The 27,176-nt window shown below is 42.3% G+C and overlaps 1 protein-coding gene across 1 annotated transcript in view; it reads right to left on the bottom strand.

The window, feature by feature from the left end:
* The window catches only part of SHC3 (SHC adaptor protein 3), a 152,517-nt gene that overhangs the window by 104,218 nt on the left and 21,123 nt on the right, over window positions 1-27,176 (bottom strand). The window contains exon 2 of the mRNA XM_040963612.1: window positions 6,658-6,728. Within this exon, the coding sequence (XP_040819546.1) occupies window positions 6,658-6,728 (71 nt within the window). The remainder of the gene's footprint in view (window positions 1-6,657; window positions 6,729-27,176) is intronic.

Below are 27,176 nucleotides of genomic sequence, written 5' to 3'. Positions count from 1 at the left end.
GGTAAGGAAACTCACACTGTGTCCATAATCTCTGCTCCCAGGGGCCAGTGCTAGCTTGCTGTCCTAAGACTGGAAAAGAGCAGTTGTCCAAAGGAGCCCACCAGGCAGCCCAAGGCAAGGAGACAGCCACCGTTGCCTTCTGCCAGTGCCACCGGCTAGCAGACCTGGCCACTCTGAGCTGCCTGGTCAGCCCCTGAATGTGACCACTCTCCCTTGAGCAGCCATGTCTGGCCTCCATAATTCTAACAGCAGCTTTTCCACCCTCCTGAGGTGGCTCCTCTTGACCCCAAAGAACCAGACAGTGATGAGCGCAGGAAGTTGGTGGCAGACACCCAGCTTCCCACTGAACCCAGCACCCACAGCAGGCCCAGCGCCTGTGGTCAGCCCCACTTTGACTCCTTGGATAGCCTGCTCACACTTGGCCTCAGAGGCTGCCTGGCAGCGGCCAGGAAATACAGAGACTCCCATGCCTGGGGTCTTTCCACTACCACGACTGACCCAGGCATTCGCACGATAAATATCTTGCTTGACCTCACATTTTGAACTACAGCTAGTAGCATGCATTATGGTGGAGGAACTGGACATAGAAGTAGATAAGGGTGAAGCCTGGAGGAAGCCCAGCCCGTGGGGCCCCAACAGACTCTGGTGGGCACCAAATGACTCAGGAGCTTCCCCCAGGGGACTCTGGCCCTGCCATTAGACATGAATTTGAGTTTTCACCCAGGGTGACAGACAGAAATTGTGTGGGCTGATGACAGCATTTCAGGAGTGACACTGTTCACCTTGCAAGGCACCTGGCAAGGCACCTGGCACCTTGCAAGGCACCTGGCCTTGCAAGGTGGTCTGGCCTGGGAGTCCAGCCCAGGTGTAAGGAATCCCCTAGCCCTACGTCACCTTCAAGTCTACCACACAGTTGGAGGAGACAATCACCCTGGCCTAAACATAGTCTCCTCTGGGAAGTCTTCCTGGACTCAGCTAGAGACCCTCTCCATATTTCCATTATAGGCTGGACACATCTGCAGCGGATGTGTATGCAGCTCCGGTCCTTGTCCTGCAACCCCTAAAGACCTGTAGTGGCACCCCTATATCTTGCACTTTTTGCACACCTAAACACATTGTAATTGTAGTTGGTGTCTGCCCTGGGTTGACAACACACAGGTGAACTTTATTACAAAGGCAGCAGGCACACACATGCAGGTAACTTAGTATGTTTCCAACAGAATTCTAAAACTGTGAAGACACCAAAACTTTGTCGGCGAGACCCTGCAGGTCAGGGTGGCAAGACACTCAGGTACAAAAGACATTTAAACAAGCACCTGTAGAATGAGGCCTGATGGCTGCAAGCCTACGCTAGACACTCTGCACGGGGTGGGAGGGCTGTATTATTCACACCAGAGCTTTCCTTTCTGATTCTGAAATTCAACCAGCCTCCAACGATCTGCACAAATGGGTTTGCTCCTTTCCCTGGCACGTTTATCCTGAATCAAGTCTTGTGGCATTTATTTCAGAATTGAAGGAGGGATTCTGGAAGATCAAATCTAAGGAAGATCAGGTGCAAGAGTCAGTTCTGTGTCTTACTTCACATGTCCAGGGGTACAGGTGTGTGTCTTGAACACCACTGCTGCGCTGGAGTTCCAAAGGTGAGACCCTTCGGAATCATGATTACTGGGCTGGGAAAGCAAGAAGTTACCCTCTCCCTAACACAATGCCCTTCATGAACAGATGGCACAGGTACTTGATAAGAGTTCATACTACCCACTCTCAAAAAGCAAATAAAGATCACAGAGCCTGAATAAAAAAAAATATCCAGATCTCCATTGCCTCCAGGGCACTGGTGTCCTGCCACTGGACATGTACAATTGCATTTGCAAGGCCTTCCCTTGATTTCTGAGGCTTCCTGAGTTCATCCACCTTCTGGTCCCAGGCACCTTCTCCAGCCAGAGTAATGTTCTGAAAATAGAAAATCCTTTACAAACAACGCAAACGTCCTGTTGGTCAATGTGCTCTTTCCTAACACTGTGCAAAGTACATTGTTGGATAACCAAATAAACTTGGGATTAAATATTTCTGCGACACAGAAACGTCTGGTAGGGAATGTCAGTGGATGCTCACGGATGGATGGTGGAGGTTGCAAGCATACACCCTGGCCAGCCCCTCTTCTGCAAGAAGTCAGACAAGGATGCACAAGGGTCTCTGAAAAGGTGCTCATTCACACGTGAACAAGTGCAGTCGGCTGGGATAGAACATCCAGTGCTGAGGGTGCCTCTGGCGTGGTGGCCTTTTATTACAGTTGCACTGGCCTGTGTAAGTCGAGGTCACACAATGCTCCCAGGACCATTGAAACTATGGTGGCTTTCAAAACCAGGAAAGAAACAATTAGTAAGGTAGAGGCATTATTCAAATGCATGTGAAGATGTAGATGTATGTTGATTCCTGGGTGGTGTGCTATAAACCCACCTGCCACCCACCTGGAAGTGTGGCAGAAGCTCACACAGCTAAACGCATGTGTCCTCCGGACTCTAGGTGGAAGCGGATCTCACGTTGGCACATATGAGCAGTGCAGGAAGTCGGCAGCATATAAACACCCCAAATACACACCAGGTATTTGCAGTGTGTACCTGGGGGAAGGACCAGTTTGCCAAGTGCTTTGGGTTTAACTGTGAACAGATTTGTTTATAGCTTTGTATGTTCTAGGAATAAGTTGGGGGTGTCTTAAGTAATATGTAAAACTGAACATCATAAATAAACAAAAAGATAAATAAGTAGGTGAGGAAATAAAGCTACAGGGGAGAAAATGTCATATCTCTGAAGATTTAGCAACCAACAGGAGTTTCCTGCACATCTTCAGGACTGGGCCCCAGCAGGCTGCTCAGATCAGATTCAAAGATCCTGGAGCTCAGCACCCCAGGCACAGCGGAGGGCAGAGAGGACTGGAGCTCAGCACCCCAGGCACAGTGGAGGGCAGAGGTACCACCTAACTCCAGTGAGGTTGGCCTACATTCAGAACTCAACTAACAACACCTGCTGGCGTGGATGTGGGGAGAAAGGCACCCTCCTTCACTGCTGGTGGGAGTGAAGGCTAGTACAACCACTGTGGAAGTGAATATGGAGAGTGCTTAGAGAACTAAACATTGATCTGCTGTATGACCCACTTCTGGAAATATGTCCAAGACAAAAGAACTCTGCATATGAGAAAGAGGTCTGTAATCCTATATTTGCAGCAGCACAATCTATAACAGCAAAGACATGGAAACAATCCAGATGCCCATCCAAAGAGGAATCGATAACAAAACTGTGGTACATTTACTCCATGGAATACTACTCAGCCATTAAAAAGAATGAAATCCTACCATTTGCAACCAAATGTTCCCAACTAGAGACTATTCTGGACACTGCAATAAATAATCCCAAAATGACAAATACCACATGTTCTTTCTGATATAAGGCGACCTTTATGCAAAGCATAAGATCAATAGCTCTTTCAATACTGATTTTGCTGCAATCCATGGGTTTTGATTTTTTTTGTTTTCCTTTCTTCCAAATAGCTTCTTTTCTCTTAAATTCTTCTTTGACTCATAGATCATACAGTAGCACCATGTTCTCCAAGAAGGTTTTTTGTTTTCTGTTTTATTTCTTCATTGACACATTGCTAATGCCATAGCATGCTATTTAATGCAATGATGGTGTTGTACATTTTTTAACATTATTCCTATTGCTGATTTTATTTTACAGTTTTTTGTTTAAAGGAGTGTGTAGTAATGGCGTAATAGAGACTTGCATATCCAGATGTGAAGAAGCAGTGCAGTGTGCATCTCTACTTCCACTTCAAAGGATTCCCAGTGAGACTGCTGGATGTATCTTCACAATAGGATGCTGGACTATATGGCATTGTCTGCACTGGCAATGTCAGGACACACTTGAATAGCAGACTGATGGACTTAAGACTGCTCATGAAGGATTATACTATTGTATTAATATGGGGGAAATCAGTTGGGGGGATGGAATTTGGGGAGGGGGTAAGGGAAATCCCAGAGCCTATGGAATTGTGTCATGAAATTAAAAATAGAATAGAATGAAAAACAAAGAAGGCTTTCTGAAACACTGTGTTCCTTGGGAGTCAAGGACAAACCTACACAGGTAGAAATCTGCAGAAATGGGCTCTACAGCTAAGCTGTCCCCTCCATGTACAGGGCATTGATTTGCCAAGCATTTCAGCCCAAGATGTATGGGCTGTGAGACTTGTAATTGCTACCTGGGCACTAACAACATTATCGACGCAACTCCATTCTTAGTCAGACATCTGTAACCCACACCTAGTGCCACGATCAATTTATGCTCAGATGCCTAAAACAGCAAAAAATTCCACCAACCCTGACCAAAAGGCATATGATAAAGCTACCAGAGCCTGCAAATTACATCTATGTATAATGTTTTTCTATCCAAAATTAAAAACAGAAGAAGAAGATATTATTTAGTTTATTTATTTAGTTTTTAAAATGCTTCATATTTTTTTAAAGAGGGACTTGGAAACAAACTTGGTATTCTGTATAGTATAACTTAATTTTAATATCCACTTTCTCTATATCTCTCCAAGAATGTCTTTGGCATATAAGGCAAACTAGTGACGGAATTTAGTCACAGGCACAACAAACAGTTACCACTGAGATCTTCAAAGCTGCACTGTGTGCCACACCTACAGAACTTGGCTGTGTGTATTCTGCTCATACATGCGAACGGCTTCCTTCTGCTGTTCACTTTGAGTGATCTCCAGCTGTTAAGCAAGTAAGAAGCATGCCACATGATAGAAAGACCACAAGATACAGAAAGTTTCACTGCTGTGAGCACATGCAATTTCCAAAAAAAATCTAATAGGACCTAAGACAATTCTGGCACAACCAAAACTCAACACTAAGTTTTCCAAGTCCAACAATGGTGCTCAACCTGCTCCATTACATTGCTCCTCTTTTGCACAAATCTAAATGGTGTGGGACTGGGGCAGGGGGGAATCCTAACCTCCAATCCCATCACCATTACCATCTTGTGCATCCACCCCAGACTCACCTCCAAGGGACAGAACCAGGTAAGTGGACATCAATAATCTGCATAAATATCTTTGTCCCCAACACTGGGAAACATTGCAAAACAGGCAGCCTTGTTGCCTAATTCATTGCGTGTGAATAGCCAATAACCAATGCTCAATAAATGCAACAGGAAAACTATGACGTAAAATCAGCTTGAAATTCTGAAATCTGTAGTTGGAGTCCAGCCTCTCTCTAAGCAATTGGTATGCCCTTGCAAACAGCAGGAAGAGTGCAAACAGTGTCATACAAGGCACACATCCCCCCAAGCACTAGCAAAGTGGTCTGTACATAACACCACACCGTGTCACCTTTTCACAAAGTGAATGTACAGGTGACTACGGAACACCCCAAATTCTTCAAAATGCTCTTGCTGCAAAACACCATCATCTTCTCATTTTCTACAATTATAAGGGACCTTCAAAAAGCTCAAGTGTATTATGAAAAGAAACACGGTCTACGGCCATACCACCCTAAACACGCCTGATCTCGTCTGAAAAGAAACATGATTCCAAAAATCTTTTGCACCAAAATAGACATATGTTTTAATTTTATTTTCTGCGGACTTTCTGAAGTCCCGGACTATGAAGGAGTTGATTCCTTCCTTCATGCAGATCATCAACACTGGAATGCTGCCAACCCATGGGTCTCAAGTTGTTTTAGAGAGAAGAGAAACATCAATTTTTTTTTATCATAAACTTCTTCTGTGAAGAAGAAGAAAAAGAGGTGTCACTTTGGTGCTTAAATCAGAACTGAGGTGCATACATGACTTAGCAGGTAATTACCACACAAATTGCTTCCTAAAGCTCGGGTTTTAGACTGGCTGCCTAACTCAAAGGCGTGATATGAAGGAAGAAAGCAAGAAGGCATTTTCTGAGGTCACTATTTAAATTAAGCAATTATACAGTGCAGAAGCAACTTAAACCTCCTATATCCACAGAAATGTAGCAGTTTCATAGAATCCTTGTCAATCTCCAAAGTGAGTCAGAATGGACTCAAAGATGCAACCTCTACCGGGAACTGTGCCACACTAAAATGTGTTATAAAAGTAATGCTTAATTACTGGCTCTCAAGAGAGGCAGCATCTAGTTGGTGATAGAGAATATACAAAACCTGGTCAAAACCACCGACACCTTATAGAATTGATCCGCCCATTAAAACGCCCACTTCCATTCATATTCCAAACTCAGGTTCTTTGCGGTTTATCCTCACTGTACACTGCTGGAAATTCTCACTTCACATCTTGACTTTCTTTTGTGAAAATTATACGGTTTGGCTAATTTTTTGAGGTATCAGTCATACGTGAGAGCTTTGTGGATTTAAGAAACAAGCGTAAGCACAATGGGTGCTTGCTGTATAAAGACCTTGGGAGGGCACGTGGCCTTTGAAACGCCCTTGCTAAGAGATACATGTTACATAGAGAAGCCAATATCTTGGACACACAGTAAGTCTTGACACACTGCTACCAGCCTCTGACACCCCAATGGGAGGTCTTCTAGGAGTTGGTAGGCTATTAGAGGTCTGAGAGCATTCCCTTCTGCAGCAAAATCACAGGAGTTCGTGTTCAAGGTGAGCTTACCTGGTAATCTGTGTTCTCGTACTGAAGTCCAGAGACCTCATGGAGCGTAGAACTTCAATGCATCCCAAGTACTGCAAGAGAAGAAAAAAAAATAGAAGACATGAACCCTGGGGGCTGGCACGTGACACACATATCTTAAACTTTAAATCCCATGACAAGGCTTTCTTCCATTTCTTTAAAAAAGCAATAATGAGGGGCAGGTGTTGTAGGGTGCTGTGTAGGACAGTTGTATCACATATCACACGTCACAGTGTCTGTATTTGAGTCCCAGCTCTATTCCCAATTTCAGCTTCCTGCCAATGCACATCATTGGAGGCACCAAGTTTTTGGGTCAAATACTTGGAATCCTATCACACGTGGGCTATCTGCATTGAGTTATAGGTGCCTGGCTTCCTTCTGACCCAGTTCTTTCAAATAAATTTTATTTTAACTTTTGTTTTCTCTTTATTTGAAAAGCAGAGTTATAAAGAGAGGGAGAGACAGAAAGATCTTCCATCTACTGGTTCACTGCCCAAATGGCCACAACATTCAGGGCTGGGCCAGATCAAATCCAGAAGCCTAGAACTCCAGCTGAGTCTGCCCTGTGGGTGGCAGGGGCCCAGGCAGCTGGGCAGTCCTGCACTGCCCTCCCGGGTGTATTAGCAGAGAGCTGGATCACAGCACCTGGGACTAAGTACAGACAGCAGTTTAATCCACTGGGTCATAGCACCGACCCTTCTATTTAAGAGCCAACACCTCATGCCCCAAACAAGATATCTTGAGCACTTAGATTTGCCTTTCTAAAACTCATTAGTAAGTTCATTCTATAAACATTCATTCTATAAACACACACTATAAAATGCAGATGTCTCAAATGTCTATTTCAATGATGATTTAAACATTTATTTGCATTGGACCCCGGCATCATATTTCTACCTTTCTATATGGCTTCTAGAAGTTCGACGCTTTTAAGAAAAGAGTGGAAACACTACATGACAATATTAAAGGTTTTAATATATATACTTTGGTATCTATTAATAAGCTATAGAATACTTTGGTTTGCCAAGAAGTCCTCCTGTGCCATCTTTAGCGGGAGCTTTCAGAAATTCAAATTTATTCATTATGTATAACTAAATTTTGATCAATTTCACATATAAAAATGGTATATGTTAATATATGGACATAACTACAATTACAGACAAAGAACTAGGTACAATATTTATGCTCCAAAGTCCTTGAGTAGTTTGAAGGTACAAATGTGTTAGAAAAAAATTAAATTTAGATTTAACAGGAAGAGATCTCATGGTATGATCCAGAAAATACTGCCTTTGAATTATTCAGAAAACCTGAATTTTTGAGACTGGCTTTGTTATACATTATTATACAACTCTAAACAAAACATTTAAACTTCTCCGAGCCTAAGGTCTTCATCAAGAGTCAGTCACTAGGTCTATTCTACCCACCAACACCATAGAATTCTTGAATTCTACCACCCCCATCACAGGAGACTTCCATAGCCAATGTCACAGAGATTCATGAACTAAAACCACCTACATTACAGTTATGTAATTACAATCACTAGCATCATAGGTTCATGTGATGGGACTAATTGTTACATGCTAATCAACATCACAGGGAGTTGTATGGTGTGAAATTGCCTAGATGAAGTAACACCTTGAAATTTAGAAAAGCATTCTGGGGAAGGGGAGGGATATCTCTTATGGCATTTCCAAATGGCATTCACCCATGAATCTAAGTGCCAGGTGGGAAAACCCAGCCCCTATGCGGGAGAGCATTCAGTGGGCTGGGGGTTCTGGAAAGACTAAGTGAGAAATGATTCAGGGCTCCTTCAAAGAGGAATCTAGGGCTCCTCTTGACTCCTGTGTCAGATGACAGTTTGGCAGTTGGACTTCAGCACTACCTCTGCTACCTCCTCGCCAGGACTTGGGTCTTCAGGCCTCAAAGTAAGACTCAGAACCTCAGTCTTTACTACTTTTCTACACTACCAACATCCCAGGCTCTCCAGCCTGCCCAGAAGACCTATTGTGGAACTGAGCTGCCACCATGACATGAGTCAAACCTCCTTCTAAATTCCCCCTTCATATGCCTATATGCATATCCTGTCAATTCTGAATTCTAGAGAACCCTACCACAACCAACAGCACCAGCGTCACAGAGTTATACAAATGAAGCATCTCTGTTGCAACGTGATGGGAAAACAACAACCAAGTACCAACACCAACAACACAGTTACGTGACTACCACAAATGGCAAGGTTCTAGTTACGGGAGTACGAACATCACCATTGTGAAGTCACAGTAAAACCGTGATTCATGTTACAGATTCATGAGACCACCACCAAAAGATATAGCACAGGTACCATCATGGCAGAACTGTGTGCCATGACAGTGTCACAATTATGTGAAAACTGTGACTAAAAAGTCACCGCTGCTGAGAGTCGTATGAACATCTGCCCCAATATGGGTGTATATTTACACGCATGGCATGACCAAAGCCACAGATTAGGCAAATACCTGTCCACTTTCATGCAGTCAAGCGAAAACTAGGCCTGATGTTTGCAGTTGTAGGAATACCTACTCCACCAGCAGCTTTTTAAGTGCAATTTTAAATGGTCATACAGAAAGATGAACTTTAACATTTATTTTGGTGCAAAAATAACTAAAACTCATGCACACTCAGATTATCAGAAAGCTCCTAGAATGTGTGCATTAATGTTTAAAAAGAACTATCTATTAACAGTTACTAAAAATAAATTTATACTTTAATCCGATAATCCATGAATTTTCAAAGTACCTTCATGTTTATGTGAGTACTGTGACCAAAGGCGCAGGTGTATATGGACAGCACCACCCCTCTTGGAGGGCTGTGGTACTTCCACCATGTCCAACATCACTGTACTAAAAACACCACCGCCTGCAACAGTGTGCAGCTGTGTGAACGAACAAGAAACAACCTCAGGGATGTGTGTGAAGGCCACAGTCAGTAGTGGTGTGCATACCACTGCTATCACAGAATTATGCCATCACCACTGTCACTGTCCCCAGGATGAGTGAAGACTGCAAACGACAGTGCAGAGCAATGAGCTCACCACACCTACACGACCACAGAATTCTGACTGCCACTGCTGCTATCATCACAGAGTCATCCGACGGGCACGACCACAACAACAGTGTTAAAGGAACACCATCACTAACGCAGTCATCTGAATTCCACCACCAACAGCACTGCAGTGCCATGTGAAAGCCAATGGTGCCCCAAAGTCAATCAACACCATGATCAACTGGCCGTTACATGAGTTCCCGCCATTGCTGTCATCACAGCACTATACCACCACCAATGTCACAAAAAAAAAAAAAATTACCAATGCCATTCAAAACCATAGCAGGGTTGAATGAATACCACAATGAATTTCATAAGACATGTGCATCAAACTAGATCAATGTGATAAGGCCATGTGAACACACAACCACTCTCATTTAACTACTTGAATACCACATCTGACAATAATATGGATTATATTAATACTGCAAACAATGTCACATTGTTGGTTGAATAATATCTACAACATCATAGAATTGCATCAACAGAACTTCTACAGCTGCAGAGTTACATGCATTCTCACTAAACTACTATCCTCTGCTTACATAGACACCTTGCCAATGGCAGATTTATGCCAACAGAAATAACTGTGCATGTCCCCATGACATCATAGGAATATATGAACGCCACTACCACTGATCCACAGAATTCTTGTCCAGCGAAACATTTATGTAAATACAGAACCAATGACGCAGTTGTGGGAATACCACCACCAACACTGTCGCAGAGTTTTGTGAACACCATATCTGTGTCCCAGGCTGTTATTACCACCACTATCACAGTTCTATAAATATCATGACCAACATAGCAGAGTACCACCTGTACCAACTTCATACAGTATTTGAGTAACACATGCCACATCCCAGAGTTAGATTAATACTGTCACCTACATCACTGCAGTGTCATGTCAATGTCCCCACAAACTGCAGATTTCTTAGAATAATCCAGGCAGCCATTGAGTCATATGGCTGTGATCATGACAAGTGTCCCACGGTGGCCAACTCAGAGCACCGTCACAGCAATTCAAAGCCATATGAAGTCCATTACCAACACGAAAGCATTGTGTGACCAAAGCAGCCACAATAATAGATCTATATGAATACACACCACCAATGCTGCAAAATTATGTAGCCACCATGGTAAATATCACAGGCTTGCTGATGGCAAACATCACACAACTACCACCATTGCAATGTCACAGGACCATGTAAATACTTCCATCAATACAAAATAATGACAACACCTTGATGAATCTCTCAAAATTATATGACTACCATGGTGATCATCTCAGAGTTATACCATATGAACTTCACATGTTAATCTCACTAGCACCAATGTTGCTGAGTTGTATAACTATCTAACTACCATCTGGAATTTAACTGAACATAATCTCTGTCACTATCACAGTTGTGTAAATACTCTAAACAGTGTCACTGAGTTATGCAACTATTACCAACAACATTGCAACCTTATAGGACACTATCACCAACGTCACAGACTTACACAAATACAACTGCCACTACTTCTGCTATGGGAATACAACCATCACCACCATCACAGAATTATGTGGACACTGTGACCAATATCACAGGGTTCTGTGGATACCACCACAAATGTCACATAAATACATAAAGATCACCACTTTCACAGTGCCAATACCACAATCAACATAAGAGCTATGTAATTTCCATTAGCAATGCCATTGCAGAGTTATATGTATACCCCAACTAGTGTTTCAAAATGAATGCTTTGAGTATTTTTGTTTTGTCATTACCAAAACGAAGCTCGGAATTAATGTCAGCATTACACATACACCACCACCAACAACAATACCAGCATGCCATGTGCAGAACGCCACCACAATGTCACATGACAATGTCAATGCCAAAAAATGTCTTGAGTAATGTGGATATCATTTCAAACTTTTCGTATGATGTGACCACCATCATGGTGTTTTGCAATGCAACCACCATAACAGAATAATGTGAACACCACTAGCACCACATTGCAGAATTACATGAATGCAATCCTCATCACCACCATGGAGTTTACGGATACATGACCAATGCCACCAATGTGACAGAGAAATGAAAACCACCACCACTAAGATTAGTACATCCTGTAAATACCACAAGCAGCAACACAGTATGGGACCATCATCAACAATCACACATAAATAGACAACATCAAAACCAACACTCAGAATCATATGAACACCATGAGTGCCAGTATCACATGTACAAATTGCTATGAGAAATGTCAGTGAGTATGTGGATCTCAGCATTATCCATCCCAGAATGACCTAAACACCACCAGCAGCATAACGGAGTGATAGAAAACACCACGAACAACATTGCAAAATCATGGGGATATCAAGACAACATTGCATTTATGTAACTCCCACCTACACCACGACTGAATTCTATTTGTACCACAATCATAAACACTGGATGATGTGAACACCACTATTACTCACTATTACCATCACAGCATTATGTAACATCACTGCCAATCTAGAAAAGCTACACGTACATAGAGGACAGAGGAATCTGCATGCTGTAACCAGCGCTGCACAGACCAATCATCCTGTGGCCATCATCACCACTCCCATGGCAGAACTGCACCATCACCAGTTGTTTTCATTCATTTTCTGCTGTCATGATGAAAGATCTGCATCTGGATAGTGTATGGAGAGAAGAAGCTCATTTAACTCAGTTTTAGAGGCTGAAAGCTCATGGTTAGACACCTCACAGATTCAGCCTCTGGTGAGAACTCCCTTGGTAGAACAATCACAGGTCCTATATGCTGGCAGGATTGTTTCCAAGAAAGAAAGGTCACATGACAAGACACAGAAGCCTAGGGACATAGGGGCCATGCTAGGGGTTTTGTAGCACACTCTCCTGAGAACTGACCAGAACCCCATCACACTCTCTTAATGTCTTCCTGCACGATGCTCCAAGTAACCCAATTACAGGCACTCCCACTTAAAGGTTCCACCACACCCTATATTTTCTCAGTCACCCTGACTTTTAAATAAATAAGTGGATGACAGACAGTCCTTTTTTTTTTTTTTGGAGAAAAAATATTTTAATTTACATTTTCTTCATGTTTCAGTCTTTTTTTTCTCATTTATTGACCATTTGAGTTTCTTTTCTGTTAATTGCATCTTTTGCCCAAGTTATTCTCCAGCTTCATGTCTTCTGCTCACAGATTAATAATGCCAATCTCTTATTCCATCAGCTTTCCTTTCAGAGTATCCATATTTTACTTAGTAGCAGTCATTTCTATATGAATACTACAGTCATGCATGCCCATTATTTTCTCCTTTTTAAAGATTTACTTATTTTTATGGGAAAGTTAGATTTACAGAGAGAACAAGAGACACAGAGAAAGATCTTCCACCCACTGATTCATTCCCCAAGTGGCTGCAACAGCCGGGGTTAAGCTGATCAGAAGCCAGGAGCTTCTTCTGGGTCTACCACATGGGTGCAGAGCCCCAGGACTTTGGGCCCTTCTCGACTGCTTTCCCACACCACAATCAGGGAGCTGGATGGGAAGTGGAGCAGCCAGGATTAGAACCAGCACCCATATGGGATCCCAGCGCATGCATGGCAAGGACTTTAGCCACTGGGCAACCGCACCTGGGCTGCCCACTACTTTCTGTGTGGCCTCTGAATGTTCAGCCTTCCAGTCTTGCTGAAGAAGGCTTTTCTAACTCTTGGTCCCTACAAATGTTCAGCTATACTTTTTTAACAAGATGTATTGATTACTTATTTCTATCTATAGTTATTTATTCCCACGTTTCATTTCGTGTTCTTCATTTGCTCAGAATATATGTTTCCTTAGGGTATCATATGACTTATAACAACCTTGGGCTATTACTTACACACCTGGATCGTCACTCGGACTGTTACTTACACCAGTGTCATTTTTTTAACACTCATCCATTTCTTCCTCAACCGACCAGCAACTTTGTGGTACAATAAATTCTGATTTCCATGTGGACTTTCATGTGAAGCCTGTTCTGCTATACACCAGTTACCAGGGCTGCCTCCTATGTGTATTTTTACTCAAGAATTCAAAAATCATTTTTTGATGTAGGCTCACTGCTCTAAAACTATTTGGTTTCTAATTGAAACTTTATATTACATCTTTTCTTTTTTGCTTTCTTCCTTTTTTTTTTTAATGTTTCACTCCCCATGGAGATTGAGAGTAATTTCTTTCAATTCAATTTTTTAGATTCTGCTAGCAGAGAGAAAAAAACTATTGATTTCGGTGATACTAACATTCTCAATCCATGGACTCTAAAAACGTACAAAATTGACGAATTAGAGTCTGGTGTGATGGCATAGTGGCTGAATCCTCGCTTTGCATGTGCCAGAATCCCATATGGGCACTGAGTCATGTCCGGCTCCTCCACTTCCCATCCAGCTCCCTGCTTGTGGCCTGGGAAAGCAGCAGAGGATGGCCCATGTCCTTGGGACCCTGCACCCGTGTGGAAGATCTGGAAGAAGGTCCTTGCTCCTGCCTTACGATCAGCTTAGCTCTGGCCGTTACAGCTACTTGGGGAGCAAATCAGCAGACAGAAGCCCTTTCTCTCTGCCTCTGTGAATCTTACTTTCCAATAAAAATAAATGAATCTAAATTTTAAAAGTTATTAAAAAAAACTAAAAACTTACTACAGTTGGACAGTGGATTCCAGAAAACTCCTAACATCAAAAAAAAAAAAAAACACTGAAACATACTTGTTACACAAGTGTAACAACTTAGATTTTAGATCTATCTCCCTTAATGTAATTCAAAGAAAATAAAACTTAAATATTCAGTAACAAATAAAATAAAATGGTTAACATTAAAGACAGGAATGTGCCTATTTCCAGAGCTCTCAGAGAATAGATGGGAAAAGAAACATCAAGAAATATTCTAAAAGCGTTTCATGAGTGGGGAGGAAGCAGGTTACTCATGAAGGAAGGAGACTCGTGGCAACAAAGTTTTCTGCCAGCAGCAAAACACGTGAAGACAAACAACAGCCTCAAAAGTCTGAAGAAGAGAAATATTGAGCCAAGCTTCTTGTTTCCACCCAAACTAGCTGCCCGTGGGAGGGCAGAACGAGAACTCAGAAAGATACCACCCACAGATGATCTCTGAGAAAATTATTCCAGAAAAACATTGAATACAGCGAAGAGGAGGGTGTGGGCTGCAGAAACAATGAGGGAAAAAGAATCAGCAAAAGCTACAGGTGCACGCTTTCCTCCATGACTGTAGATGCATTTCTTCAAAGACACGTTTGTAAAAACTACTGTCAGGAACCCAAAATCTCAGAAGACAACCTGCATGGTAAGCACAGATTTAAATGCAAAGTACTGAAAGGTCTATTGTGTTTTGTGGAAGAAGGTTTAGAATGGATGGGTTCCAAGTAGCAAGAGAAAAATGTATTTACATGTATGTAAAAATAACAGTAGAATTATTGACTTCAGATTACTACAGAACAAAAGAAAAAAATCAGATGAAAATAGGTTAGTCAGAAGAAAGGATTAAAAATAAAAAGTGCACAAGTGAAAGGCAAAGGAAAAAATATGAGCATCAGCAATAGATGAAAACCCATCGGTAATCATAACAATTGTGAATGGATTAGACCTGCCAATTAAAAGCTAATGCTACGCATGTGGGTTATAAACATACATGTGCTTTTAAAAAGCAATAAAGAAAGCAGTAAGAAGGTAAAACAAAAGAAACCAGAAATATAATTGGAGGGAAATTATTTCATTGACAATAATAAGAAAGAAAACGCATGGAATCCATTTAGCAAAAAACGTACAATGCTAAATTGAAGAATATTTTCAAGAAGGATGAGTGAATTAAAAGGACCTATTACCCACATGAAAAAAAAAATCCATTCTTTCTATATTAGAGAATTTAATTTAAAAGCATGACAAATCTCCCCCAAATGATTCTGAAATTTTTCTGCAATGACAATTAGAGTCCCAATAGGAATTTTACCCCAGAACTTAGAAAATTAATTCTGAAGTTTAAATAATAAAAGAAGATCCTTAACCCCCTCCCCACCCCCCCCACACACTCACACACAGAAAATCTCAAGGTGAAAATGAGAAGCAACAGGTGAAAAGCACCTGATACTACCATGGGAACGGCCGATCATGTAAACATTAGCATCCAGGGAGAAAAGATACATGACTATGATAACCCCCTAAGAAATGGTGGTTGAGGTAATAAGTATGGCGATACATTTGATCAGACTCTAGGAAAAGGACATGTACACTGAGCTCAGCAGCGGGGTGCTGGGTGGTTTTATGAGGTGAACCAACAAAGACACAACAGAGAATCTACCACCAGAGACCCTTCCACTGCATTTGAAAAGACCACCCTAAGCTGTCCCCAACCCACCCTCTGTATTTCCTTCCAACCACCTTGCACCCAGGGAGCAAGACCTACAGAGGCTGAAATGCCCCAGAAAAGCTACTCTAGTCCCTACCCACTCCCCATTTCTTGAAATTCTCCTCACTCCCCGAACATTCCAAGACTCCAAACTATAGAAAGGCCAGCCTGCTGAAGGGCTGGGCCTCTGCGTTGTGCTGCTTCTGTCTGCGCAGTCAGTAGCTGGGCACCTCTGTGAACTTATTAATTGTTAATTATCTCAATGTGTCTGGAATTCACTCCCTGTTTCTTGTGTGTTCCGCACCTCTTTCCCACCATTAGGTGTCACGTTTCCACAGCATTTTACTTACATAAGGTCAATGTTACATTGGTAAAGGAGTGGCCCTTCTTTTCCAACAGGCCCACCTTAAATCCACACACAAAAATAAAGCCTAAAGGGTCAGAAGGATGCAGCCAAGAAACAGAATGACAAAAAGTCCTGGGTACGTGGCTCCTAGTAAGATCACTAGTGAAATCCCCAATACTGGAAAAGTAATGGCACACAGTGGTAGAAAGACTTTTTGGAAAGTTCATGATATTAAAAAAAAAAAAAAACAAAAAAACAAAAAAAACTAATTCTGATCAAGTTTCTGAAATCTTTTCATTGGGAAACAGGAATGTTGAGGAAACAGCACTGTTATTAAAAATAATAGCTCAAGGGTATAGAATAAAACTGGCTTTTTGAATGAGGAACATTAAAAGCAAAAAAATCCTGAGGGGTGGAGACAGAGTTCCTATAACAGAAATGAGAATGTCACCAACAGAATAGACTGAGCTAGCTTGCAAAAGAATTCAAAGAAATAATGGGGAGTGTGTAGGCAAGAAATCAGAACCATCAGAAAAAAAGAGCTGCAACATAAAAAGCCTCAAAAGAAAATTCAACTCATCAGGAGCAAGAGGCAACTACGTGAGCTATGTTGTTCCTTCAACACATGAAAAGAGCAGTAACAGCCCAGAGCACAAGACAAAAGCCATCATTTTCTAAAGCCAGCTTGCTGAAGACCTTCTTCTGCAACAGTATGTGAAAAGCCAGAAGCAATGCAAGAGCAGGGAAGGTTGAGTCGTACCTCTGTTACCCTCTGTAGACCCTAGGGACTCTTGCCCTACCCTTGAAATCTGGGAGTTGCCACCTCCCCAAACTCTAGGCAGGTCTGGGAGTCTTGGAGGGTTCGGAGGTTTAGGAAGCACATTGTTGAAACAGAATGACAGAAGAGTCAACAGAAATGCACAGCAGAAAATTCCAAGACTCCTCAATGCCATTAAAAGGGCCAAAAGATGAAGGGGAAAGAGACTAGGGACCTTACTCAGTTAACAGGTATGAGTACATGAAGAAACCTTGACTACAATCTTCATCACAGCTGAGCCCTAGGGCACTGTTTAGGTATAAACTTTCTGGACTGTTAGTTAACACCACCAATCTGGAAGCAGTAATGAGTTCTTACAGATTGCCCTTCTACCCCAAAACTCTCCCCAGTGTGCATTTTCCTGCCCTTCTTAACCACTGTGGATTCCATGAAGATAATTGATGCTTTCATTCACCAAATGTTCATTATAATAGTCTTGGCTGGAGCTGACACTTTGTTGTAGGAGGTAAAGCTGCCACCTGTGATACCAGCATGCCATATGAGCACTCATACCATATGAGTTCAGTATCCAGCTGCACTACTTCCAATCCAGTTCCCTGCTAATGTACCTGGGAAAGAAACAGAAGACAGCTCAAGTTCTTGGGCTCCTATACCCATGAGAAGATGCTGAAGCAGCATCTGGCTCCTGGCTTTGGGGCAGCCCAACTCTGGCTATTGCAGCCATTTGGGGAGTGAACCTGCAGGTAGAAGAGCGCTCTGTTTCTAACTCCGCTTTCAATAAATTCATTAAATTGTGTGTGTGTTCCCAAAATAAGACATTTAATGATTCAATACTACTTTCTTACAAGATTACAATGAAATTCATTTAACAAAACATCTACCACTGATCAAATTCATAGTTTTTTCCCATTATAACATATTTATTCACAATTAGTATGCTTGTAAATGCTTTGAGGATCTGCAACTTTTTTAACAATGAATTCTCAAAAATGTTTGAGGTTAAAAGGGAAAAACATATTTCCTTCAATTTTAGTTTTTAATGCTTCAAAATACTTCATGTGTGAGTGGGTGTGATGTTGTTTAAACACACATGCCATAAAATATAGCATTCTGACCATTCTTAAGGGTGCGATTCCATGGAATTAAGTACTGGATCATTTTTGTGTTGCTTCAGTATGCTTTTTCCCTGAAATTATTAAATTGAAGTAGTTTAATATATTCATGAATGAGGTTGGAATCTATGTTTGCACTGAATTAGTAACTTCTCTGGGCTTCATCAGTGTCTGTGAGGAAAAGTGATTGTTAAGGGACTTACAGTATATGCTGTATATTGGGCTAAGAAATATAAAAATTAGAATTTATGGAGACATTTTCACACATTTGCCTCCGAACTGAAAATCTTTACCATTATGTAGGACTCTCATTTAATGAAGCTATTCCTAACAGTGCAAAAGCAACAGTGTTATCAAAAAGCAATTAATATGAGCCTGGCATAGCAGCACAGCAAGCTAACTCTCCATCTCTAGTGTCAGCATCCCACATGGATGCTGGTTCGTGTCCCAACTGCTCCTCTTCTGATCCAACTCCCTGTTTGTAGTCTGGGAAAGCAACAGATGACAGCCCAAGTCCTTGGGCTCCCTGTACCCATGTGAGAGACCCAGAAGAAGCTTCTGATCCTGGCTTTGGATGGACTCAGCTTCTCTTTTTTATTACTTTATTTTATTATTCCATGATATAGTTCCATAGGCTCTGGAGTTTCCTTTACTCTCACCCCAAATCCCTGCCTCCTCACTGATTTCCCCCACATAATTATAATGGTATAATCCTTCACAATCAGTCATAAGTCAATCATTCTGCTATTTAAGTGCATCCTGACATTGTAGATATGGACAATGGCAGAGTCCAGCATCCTGTTGTCAAGATATATTCAAGAGCTTCTTTGATATGGAAGTAGAGGGGCATACTGCATTGTATTTTCACATCTGTTTGTGATAGTCTCTACTACATAGTTTCTACACATCCCCTTAAGTGAAAAGCCATCAAACAAAATCAACAATAAAGGAAAAATAGAAAATTTACAGCAATATGAGATTAAATAACATGTTACTGAATGACCAATGTGGAAAAGATATCAAAGACCTTCCTGAAGCAAATGATGCCATTGTGTGACCTATGAGTCAGTGAAGCAATTAATAATAAAAAATATTCTTGAAGAAATGAAAATAAAAACAAAAATATCATATCCTCTATGTTGCAGCAAAAACAGAACTGAAATTGCTATTGATCTTATATCTCGCATGAAGGTTGCCTTATACACAGAAAGAAAACAAGGTATTTATCCTTTTGGGATTGACTTTTCCACTGACCATAATCATCTCTAGTTGGAACCATTTGGTTGCAAATGATGTAATTTCATTGTTTCAATAGCTAAGTAGTATTCTATGGAGTAGATGCACCACAGTTGCTTTAACCACTGCTCTTTGGATGGGCGTCTGGGTTGTGCCCATGTCTTTGCTACTATAGATTATGCTGCTGTGCATATAGGATCACAGATCCCCTTCTCACATGCAGTTTTCACTTCCTTTGGGTATCTTCCTAGGAGCGGGATAGCTGGGTCATATGGCATGTTTATCTGGAGCTCTCTAAGCACTCTCCATACTGATTTCCATGGTGGTTGTACTAGCCTACCCTCAAACTAACAATGAAGGCAGGTAACTTTCTTCCCACATTCACGCCAGTAGGTGTTGCAAATAGAGTTTTGAATGTAGACCAATCTCATTTGAGTTAGGTGGATTTTCAGCATGTTTTCATTTGTATCTCCCTGACTGCTAGGGAACCTGAGCATCTTTTCCTATACCTATTAGCCATTTGAATTTGTTCTTTCGAAAAAAATCTGTTAGTTTCCTTCACCCATTTCTTCAGTGTTGTTTGTTTTGCTGTTGTTGAGTTTCTGAACTTCTTTGTAAATCCTGGATATTATTCCTGCATGGATTGTGTAGTGTGCAAAATCTGCTTGGAAAAAAAAGAAGTCTTGGTTGTTAGGTCCAGTGGACATTTTTCTTACTACTGTTTAAGCCTTGCTGCTGGAAGTTAGAGGAACTTGTGCCAGAATCAGGTACTTTTCTGGCTGGCTTTTATTAATGGTTCAGTAAATCCGAAGAACTTAAATGTGAGCATGTGTTAGAATCCTCTAAATACAGTCTTCCAGGCCCTAACCTGAAGTTGCTGACTCACTGGGTCTGGGGTGGAACCTGAAGCTGGTCATCTAGTCAGAGCCAACACATGGAGAACCAGGCCTTCGGAGGAGCAGTGGGAAACTAGTTGTGTCACTAGAAGAGTTGGCATTTGGTCCCAGACCACTTCACATCAGTCCCAAACACTTGACCTCTACCTTCTGCTGACCATGGGTAGCTCTGTCTGTTGGGAAGAAAGGAGATTTTGTTTATCAGCCATTTTGAAAATTTTGATGTTGACTCATCCTGAAAATCCTAAAATACTTTCTGTATTTTCCAAAGTCAGTAAGCTGCTCTGGCTTTGATGCTCTAACGATGTATGCCCTGTGCCTCCTTTGTCTCAATGAAGTTTATGCATGTGACTGTAATATGGATCAAGACAGCTCTTAGGGCTATGGGCATGCTGTCCCACTAACGGGCTAAACAAAGCGTGTCCCTTCCCTAAGAGCAGGTACCCAGCAAAATAGCTGCAAGTTAGGATGGAGAACATCTTTTTTTCTATTTTAAAACAACTTATAAAGTTTCTGTATGATGTTGGCAATCTTGACACACAAGGAAGTTTCAGACTTCCATCCAAACACCTAACTGTACAAAGATTTATAAAACACAAGCAAATTCCTACCTACAGGGAAAGTCAGAAAACAGGAGTGTCAGTGGACCAGCAACATTTAGGCAACCCTGAAAGAAGGAAAGCCAATCACAGTAGAATTGAAAACCAAAAAAATTCCAAGTGCCACACCTGAAACAGTCGATAGAAGGCTAGCAGAGAACACAGAACGCCCCAAAGAAGACCTGCATTCAGGTTCCTAAATAAATCATACACAGGGCAATGTGACTGCAAAGACTGGCTTAAAAGAATCAAGGTCACCTGAGAAAGGTTGCACACTTCCCAAAACACATTACTGATGCCCAACAAGAAGGAAACACATGGATCTTTGTGCGTGAAACACATGGATCTTTGTGTGTGAACCACAAAGAGCACTACTCAGTACAATGGACAAAGGAGACGGAAAGAAAAGTTAATAGACTTGGACAACAAGTCCACGCATTCTAACACAGAAGTAACAATCCAAAAAGTTATCACGGGAAACTTCCACAACTGATGACCCAAGTCAAGTGCGAGCAAAGGAATGGAGAAACAGCAACACTCACTCACTGCTGAAGGAACGTGGATTGGGGAAAGCTTTCCAAAGACTTGCATCCTCTCCAAAAGCTGAATGTGCACACGCCCTGCGATGCAGCACTTCCACACTGAAACAAATGAACTCACATGCCCACCAGAACAAATGTTCAGAAATATTCATGGCACTATTAGCAATAGTAGCCTCACAAATGGATAACAAAGCAAACATCCATCACTTGGGTTAGGCCTTATCTCTCTCCAGCACCCTTCCTAACCCTCCCCACCTCTGGGGACCATCATTCTACCCTTCATTTCTAGATCGGCCTGTTTCAGATTCCACACGTGGGTGAGAGCACGCAGTGGCTGGCTGGCTGTGCCTCACTTATTTCACTTGCCAAACTGATGTCCAGATGGGTGCATGTGTTGTTATAAACGATAGACTTCGTTCTTTTCAAAAGACTAAATACTATTCCACTATGCGAACACCACACTTCCTTCATCCATGCATCCACTGGTGGACAATTGGATCGACTCCACACTTAGTGTTGAGATAGCAGCAGCTCTCCAGTGTAGTACAGGCCACAGCCTTTTGCCATTCATATTCAGCATGCTCCTAAGGGCTCACAGGCAATGAATATGAAAGAAATGTTTGTCGAGAGCACTGACCAAGGCTAATGAAGTTACAACGCTTTTGACAACCTTTCAGCGATTAGAACTAGAAAGCTGACAGTACTTCACTTGATAATGCAGAAATCTCATGAATCACAATCTTCCATTAACTTTTTATTTCACTTATTAGCTGCAATTTGCACTGCTTTGTGATATATAATACATTTGAACTTGTCTGTGTTTCCCTAAATTACTCTGGAATACAGACATTCACTGTTAAGTGAACAGCCTGTCTGCTTAGATATATTGGTCCAAAAGAATATCTGAGAGTATATGGAAGGTAGCCAAGGAGGGAGAAAAGGAACTAAAACAGGCATTACATCTGTAACTTCCTGGGAGGCTATAACTGCTCCAAGACAAAATAAAGGAAATCTGAGGCGAAGAAGACTATCATGACATTGCTACAGATCCCTACATTCGTCCTCAGTTTACCTACATGCCTACATTTCCCTGCACAGAATAACGTGCAGAAAATGGACACACATGGCATTACATTGAGACTACAGACACATATCCTAAAATATCAATAAGTAAATACTTTCTAAACTAATCACATGTTTAGGGCTCCGCAATGGGTTGTAATATTAACATGAATGATAGTCTCTAAACGGATTATCTAATCTCTGTGCTATTGTCTGGCACAAGCCCCTCATCTGTAGCATCGGAGTCCTGTGGATCTCTCTCCACTTCCCCAGGGTTGGCTCAGTGTAACCACCCGCTCTGTAATCCAAGTTCAAATGAAACCAGCTCACAGATGTGGCTGTTTCAATTGAAGCAAAATGTGGTTCCCAAATACTTCACTTTAAAATCCTTTAGAATTAAGCGACTTAGCTGAGATGTAGCCACCTTAAACATCTCCATCCCACCAACCACCTTAGCTTGTTTTCCCTGTCCACATAACCATGGTCAACAGCCCCTTTCACAGGTCATGAACTTTAATTCCATTTACCAAGTTATCCAAGTGTAACATTGCACATGGCACATCTATCTGATGATACTATTGAAATCATCCGAGCTTCCATAATGACTCAACATAGTGATATCAAATTTAAAATAATCTTTGCAAGGTTTGTGTGTACCTGAGGGGGGAAATTTTGAATGTCATTAATAAATAATAAGTCTGGTCTATTTTGCAAAAGCTTTTATCAAAGCTTCTGATTTATAAAACTACCTTTAAATAATAACCTTGAATTTATTCTAAATTATGTGATCCAAACTGGACTCTGTGCAATGGATTAATTATCTAATCCTCCCCTTGAAAACACCAGGATCCCATTTGGACACCAGTTCAAGTCCTGGCTACTCCTCTTCCTATCTGTCTCCCTACTTGTGGCCAGGAAAAGCAGTGGAGGATGATCCGAAGCGTTAGGACCTGCACCCACATGGGAGATCTGGAAGAATTCAGATCGGCTCAGCTCCAGCCATTGCAACCACTTGGGGACTGAACCAGCAGATGAAAAATCTTTTCCTCCAATCTCTCCTCTCTCCGTAGAATTTCCTTTCCAATAAAAGCAAATAAATATTTTTTTAATCGTGATCTGAACTAAAAGAATGGACCACACTGAACAGTACGAATTTGACCAATATGTTGGTCTTTTTTCTTTTTCGCTCAAAAAGATCATTACCATATTATGATCAATGGCAGCAGAAGTCAGAATACTGAACTGCTCTGGAAGGGCCAGGATTGATGAAGACACTCAGGAAGGTGTGGGGAAGGGAGGGCGTGATTATGCCCCAGTCAGTCCGCCAATGTGTACGCGCACCCCTTGGGTATAGAGACTTTAACAACTTCATGAAAATGAAATTGAAGATAAGCTTATTCTGTTGCAAAAATACTTGAAATCATATGATTTCTTAAACGATTTTTTAAATTTTTATTGTAAAGTCATGTATATTGAGAGGAGGAGAGATAGAGAGGAAGATCTTCCATCCAATGGGTCACTCCCCAAGTGACCACAACGGCCGGAGCTGTGTCAGTCCGAAACCAAGAGCCAGGAGCTCTCCCAGGGCTCCCACATGGGTGCAGAGTCCCCAGGCATTGGACCATTCTTGACTGCCTTCCCAGGCCACAAGCAGGGAGCTGGATGGGAAGCAAGGCTTCTGGGATTAGAACCGGCGCCCATATGGGATCCTGGCGCATTCAAGGTGAGGACTTTAGCTGCTAGGCCACCACACCGGGCCCAACATCATACAATTCTTTTTTAATTTTTCAAAGATTTATTTATTTGAAAGAGCTAGAAACAGAGAGAGTTTTCACCCACTGTTTCACTTTCCAAATGACTACAATGGTTGGAGCTGGGATGGTAGGAAGGTAAGAGTCAAATGCTTCATCTGGCTCTGCCACATGGTTGACAAGGGCCCAACACTTGGGCCATCTTCCACTGCTTTTCTCAGGTCATAACCAGAGAGTTGGAACAAAAATAGAGCAACCAGAACTTGAACCACATAGGATGCTGATGTTGCAAGCAGTGGCTCCACAGCACTGGCCCCTGCAGTTTTTTCCTAAAATGCTTTCCCTGAATTTTTTTTAAAACACCTCTATGCACTGATTTCAAACTTTTTTGCCCCAAAGTAGAACTACTCTGGACTAAATTTTCTACCAATATTATGAAGCTTCCTCATGTATGGGTGTGTGTGCTTGCTGAACTGGACACTTAGAGTGGCACTGTCTACTACAACTATTATAGCCAATAAATTGAATGAAAGATCCCTTGGAAAAAATTATCACCTCTTTCTACTGAAGAATGTATTTCACATGGAAAACTTCAGAAAAGATAAGCAAGAAGCAAAAATTGAAATGACTTCTACCAATCTATTTTTTAAAAAGCCCTACTTAGAAGACAACTGCTGGTGGCAAGCTCATTACCAGGACTGTCAACTCCAGCAGCAACACAGGAAACTACCCCCACAAATGCCCCCTAACCCTGACAATCATGAATGAGCCCAGTTGCCAAGCAGAGCAATGGCGGGATAGCCCCCTGTCATTTATCCTCCGTGGCAGGTTTGTACTGTTGCTGCTGTAGCCCCTGAAATCCGCAGAAGCTGTGACCCTACACTGGTGACCAGGAAGGGCACTTGGGCCACTTCCAGCTTTGGTGTGTCCACCCTGCTGGGTTTGAGAACAGCACATTGGGCAGAGTGGATTTCTCAGGAGTGAAGGGGCCGAGCTGGTACACAATTGGAGTCACAATCTTGTGACATAATAATGGTTTGCTTGCTCTCAAATAAAAGCAAATGTGAATAATCCATGCTTCAACTAAAAGCAGAGGCTGTCTCTGACTCATAGAGACTTGGAGAGGTGAGATATGCATTGAACAATAGAACAGGAAGTGGGCTCGAAGCAAATATTCTGGAAGCCTCTGCCACTCGCCAGGCACACTGCCAAGTTCTTGGCAGACTCTCATACTCTTTGGTCCTCTGGACAACCCTCTGAAAGCAGTACTGCTGATGGCCCATTGTACAGATAGAGGGGCTTGGCACTCAGGCACACCTCCTCCACTTGATAGGTAACATGCCGGGGAAGTGGCAGATTATAGGACAACAGGAAGTTGCCATCATGGCCAGGGAGTCCTGGTACCTGTGGGAACAGAAGGATTGGGTCTGAAGAGCTGCCAACCCACCTTCAGTTTTCCTGCCTTCTTTCCCAAGTCCCTCTCCTAGTTAATCCAAGGAAGACACCAGCCATGTGGGCATATCCTTTCTTTAAACTCCCTCAGCTAGTGGGGACCACTCTCTTTTCATCTCTCCTCTCCGGGGTATAACTGCGTTCCTTTAAAAGCCAACTAGGTGTTCATCGGAAGATCTGGGAGCCTGTGTGAGCGCACGTTGGTGGCATGTGTCATCTGGCTCCTGATGAGGAGGAAGCTGACTCACTGGGAGGAAGTATGACTGAGAACTGGTTCCGAGTAAACCTCTGTGCTGAGTTCCACGTGGAACACGTCTGCTGCTCAAAGTCAAGGACAGGAGAGAAGAAATGGTCTCCAAATACATACTGGAGTTCAGCTTAAAGCCACATTCTGGCTAATGTGGGAGGGGGTACAAAGCTAACAGGCCATTCATAGTCTAGTACCTTTCCATTTGCCACTCAAGAGCTCTCTCTGATAGTATACTGTGCTGCTTAGCGTCAGGAAATTCCTTCTCCCCAGTATGAGTGTTAGCTTTCTTCATCCAGACCCCCAGAAAATGACACTGTGCCAAAACAGGCCTGGAAGCAGCCGGTGGAGCTCTGCCCTCCACAGCTCAGGCTAGGGCTACTAGCCAAGGTCTTGGTCCTGTGTCCAGTCCGATGATGCTGTGCTCCTCCTCTTTCCTTTGTAGCCTTTCTGCATAGTCTGGATGCCAGTCCCCATACCATTGGCTTGGACTCTCTGTGGCCTGGGTCTTGTTCCACTCTACAACATCATCCAATAAGCCCAAAGCTTTGCTCTTAGGGAAGGCCTATCAGCATTTGGTATGCTCAAGTGACCTGGGGCAGGTACAGTGTTTATTTTGAGGTTCTTAGCTCCTCCATTCTGGACCACTGATGCTCACACATAATTTAAAAACACTGCCTCACAGTGGTTGGCATTGTGGCAAATCACGTCAAGCCACCGCTTGCAATGCCTGCATCTCATGTGGGTACTGGATCACGTCCAGGTGCTCCCCCTCTGATGCAGCTCCCAGGACAGCAGAAGATGGCCTAAGTACACGGGCCCCTTCACCCATGTGGGAGACGCGGATAGAGCTGCTGATTCCAACCCGGTGCACCCTTGTCACTGAGGGTGTTTAGGGAGTGAACCAGAGAATGCAAGATCCCTCTTGCTCTCACTCTCTTGTCTCTCTCTAAAACTGCCTTTCAAATAAATAATCTTTTTTTCTTTAAACATTTATTTTATT

This window comes from Ochotona curzoniae, unplaced genomic scaffold (assembly GCF_017591425.1).
Source record: "Ochotona curzoniae isolate NIBS_2020 unplaced genomic scaffold, NIBS_Ocur_1.0 scaffold_3208, whole genome shotgun sequence".
NCBI classification, from domain to species: Eukaryota; Metazoa; Chordata; class Mammalia; order Lagomorpha; family Ochotonidae; genus Ochotona; species Ochotona curzoniae.
Note: the sequence above shows the minus strand (reverse complement) of the source record. Positions and strands in the feature narration are given on the sequence as shown.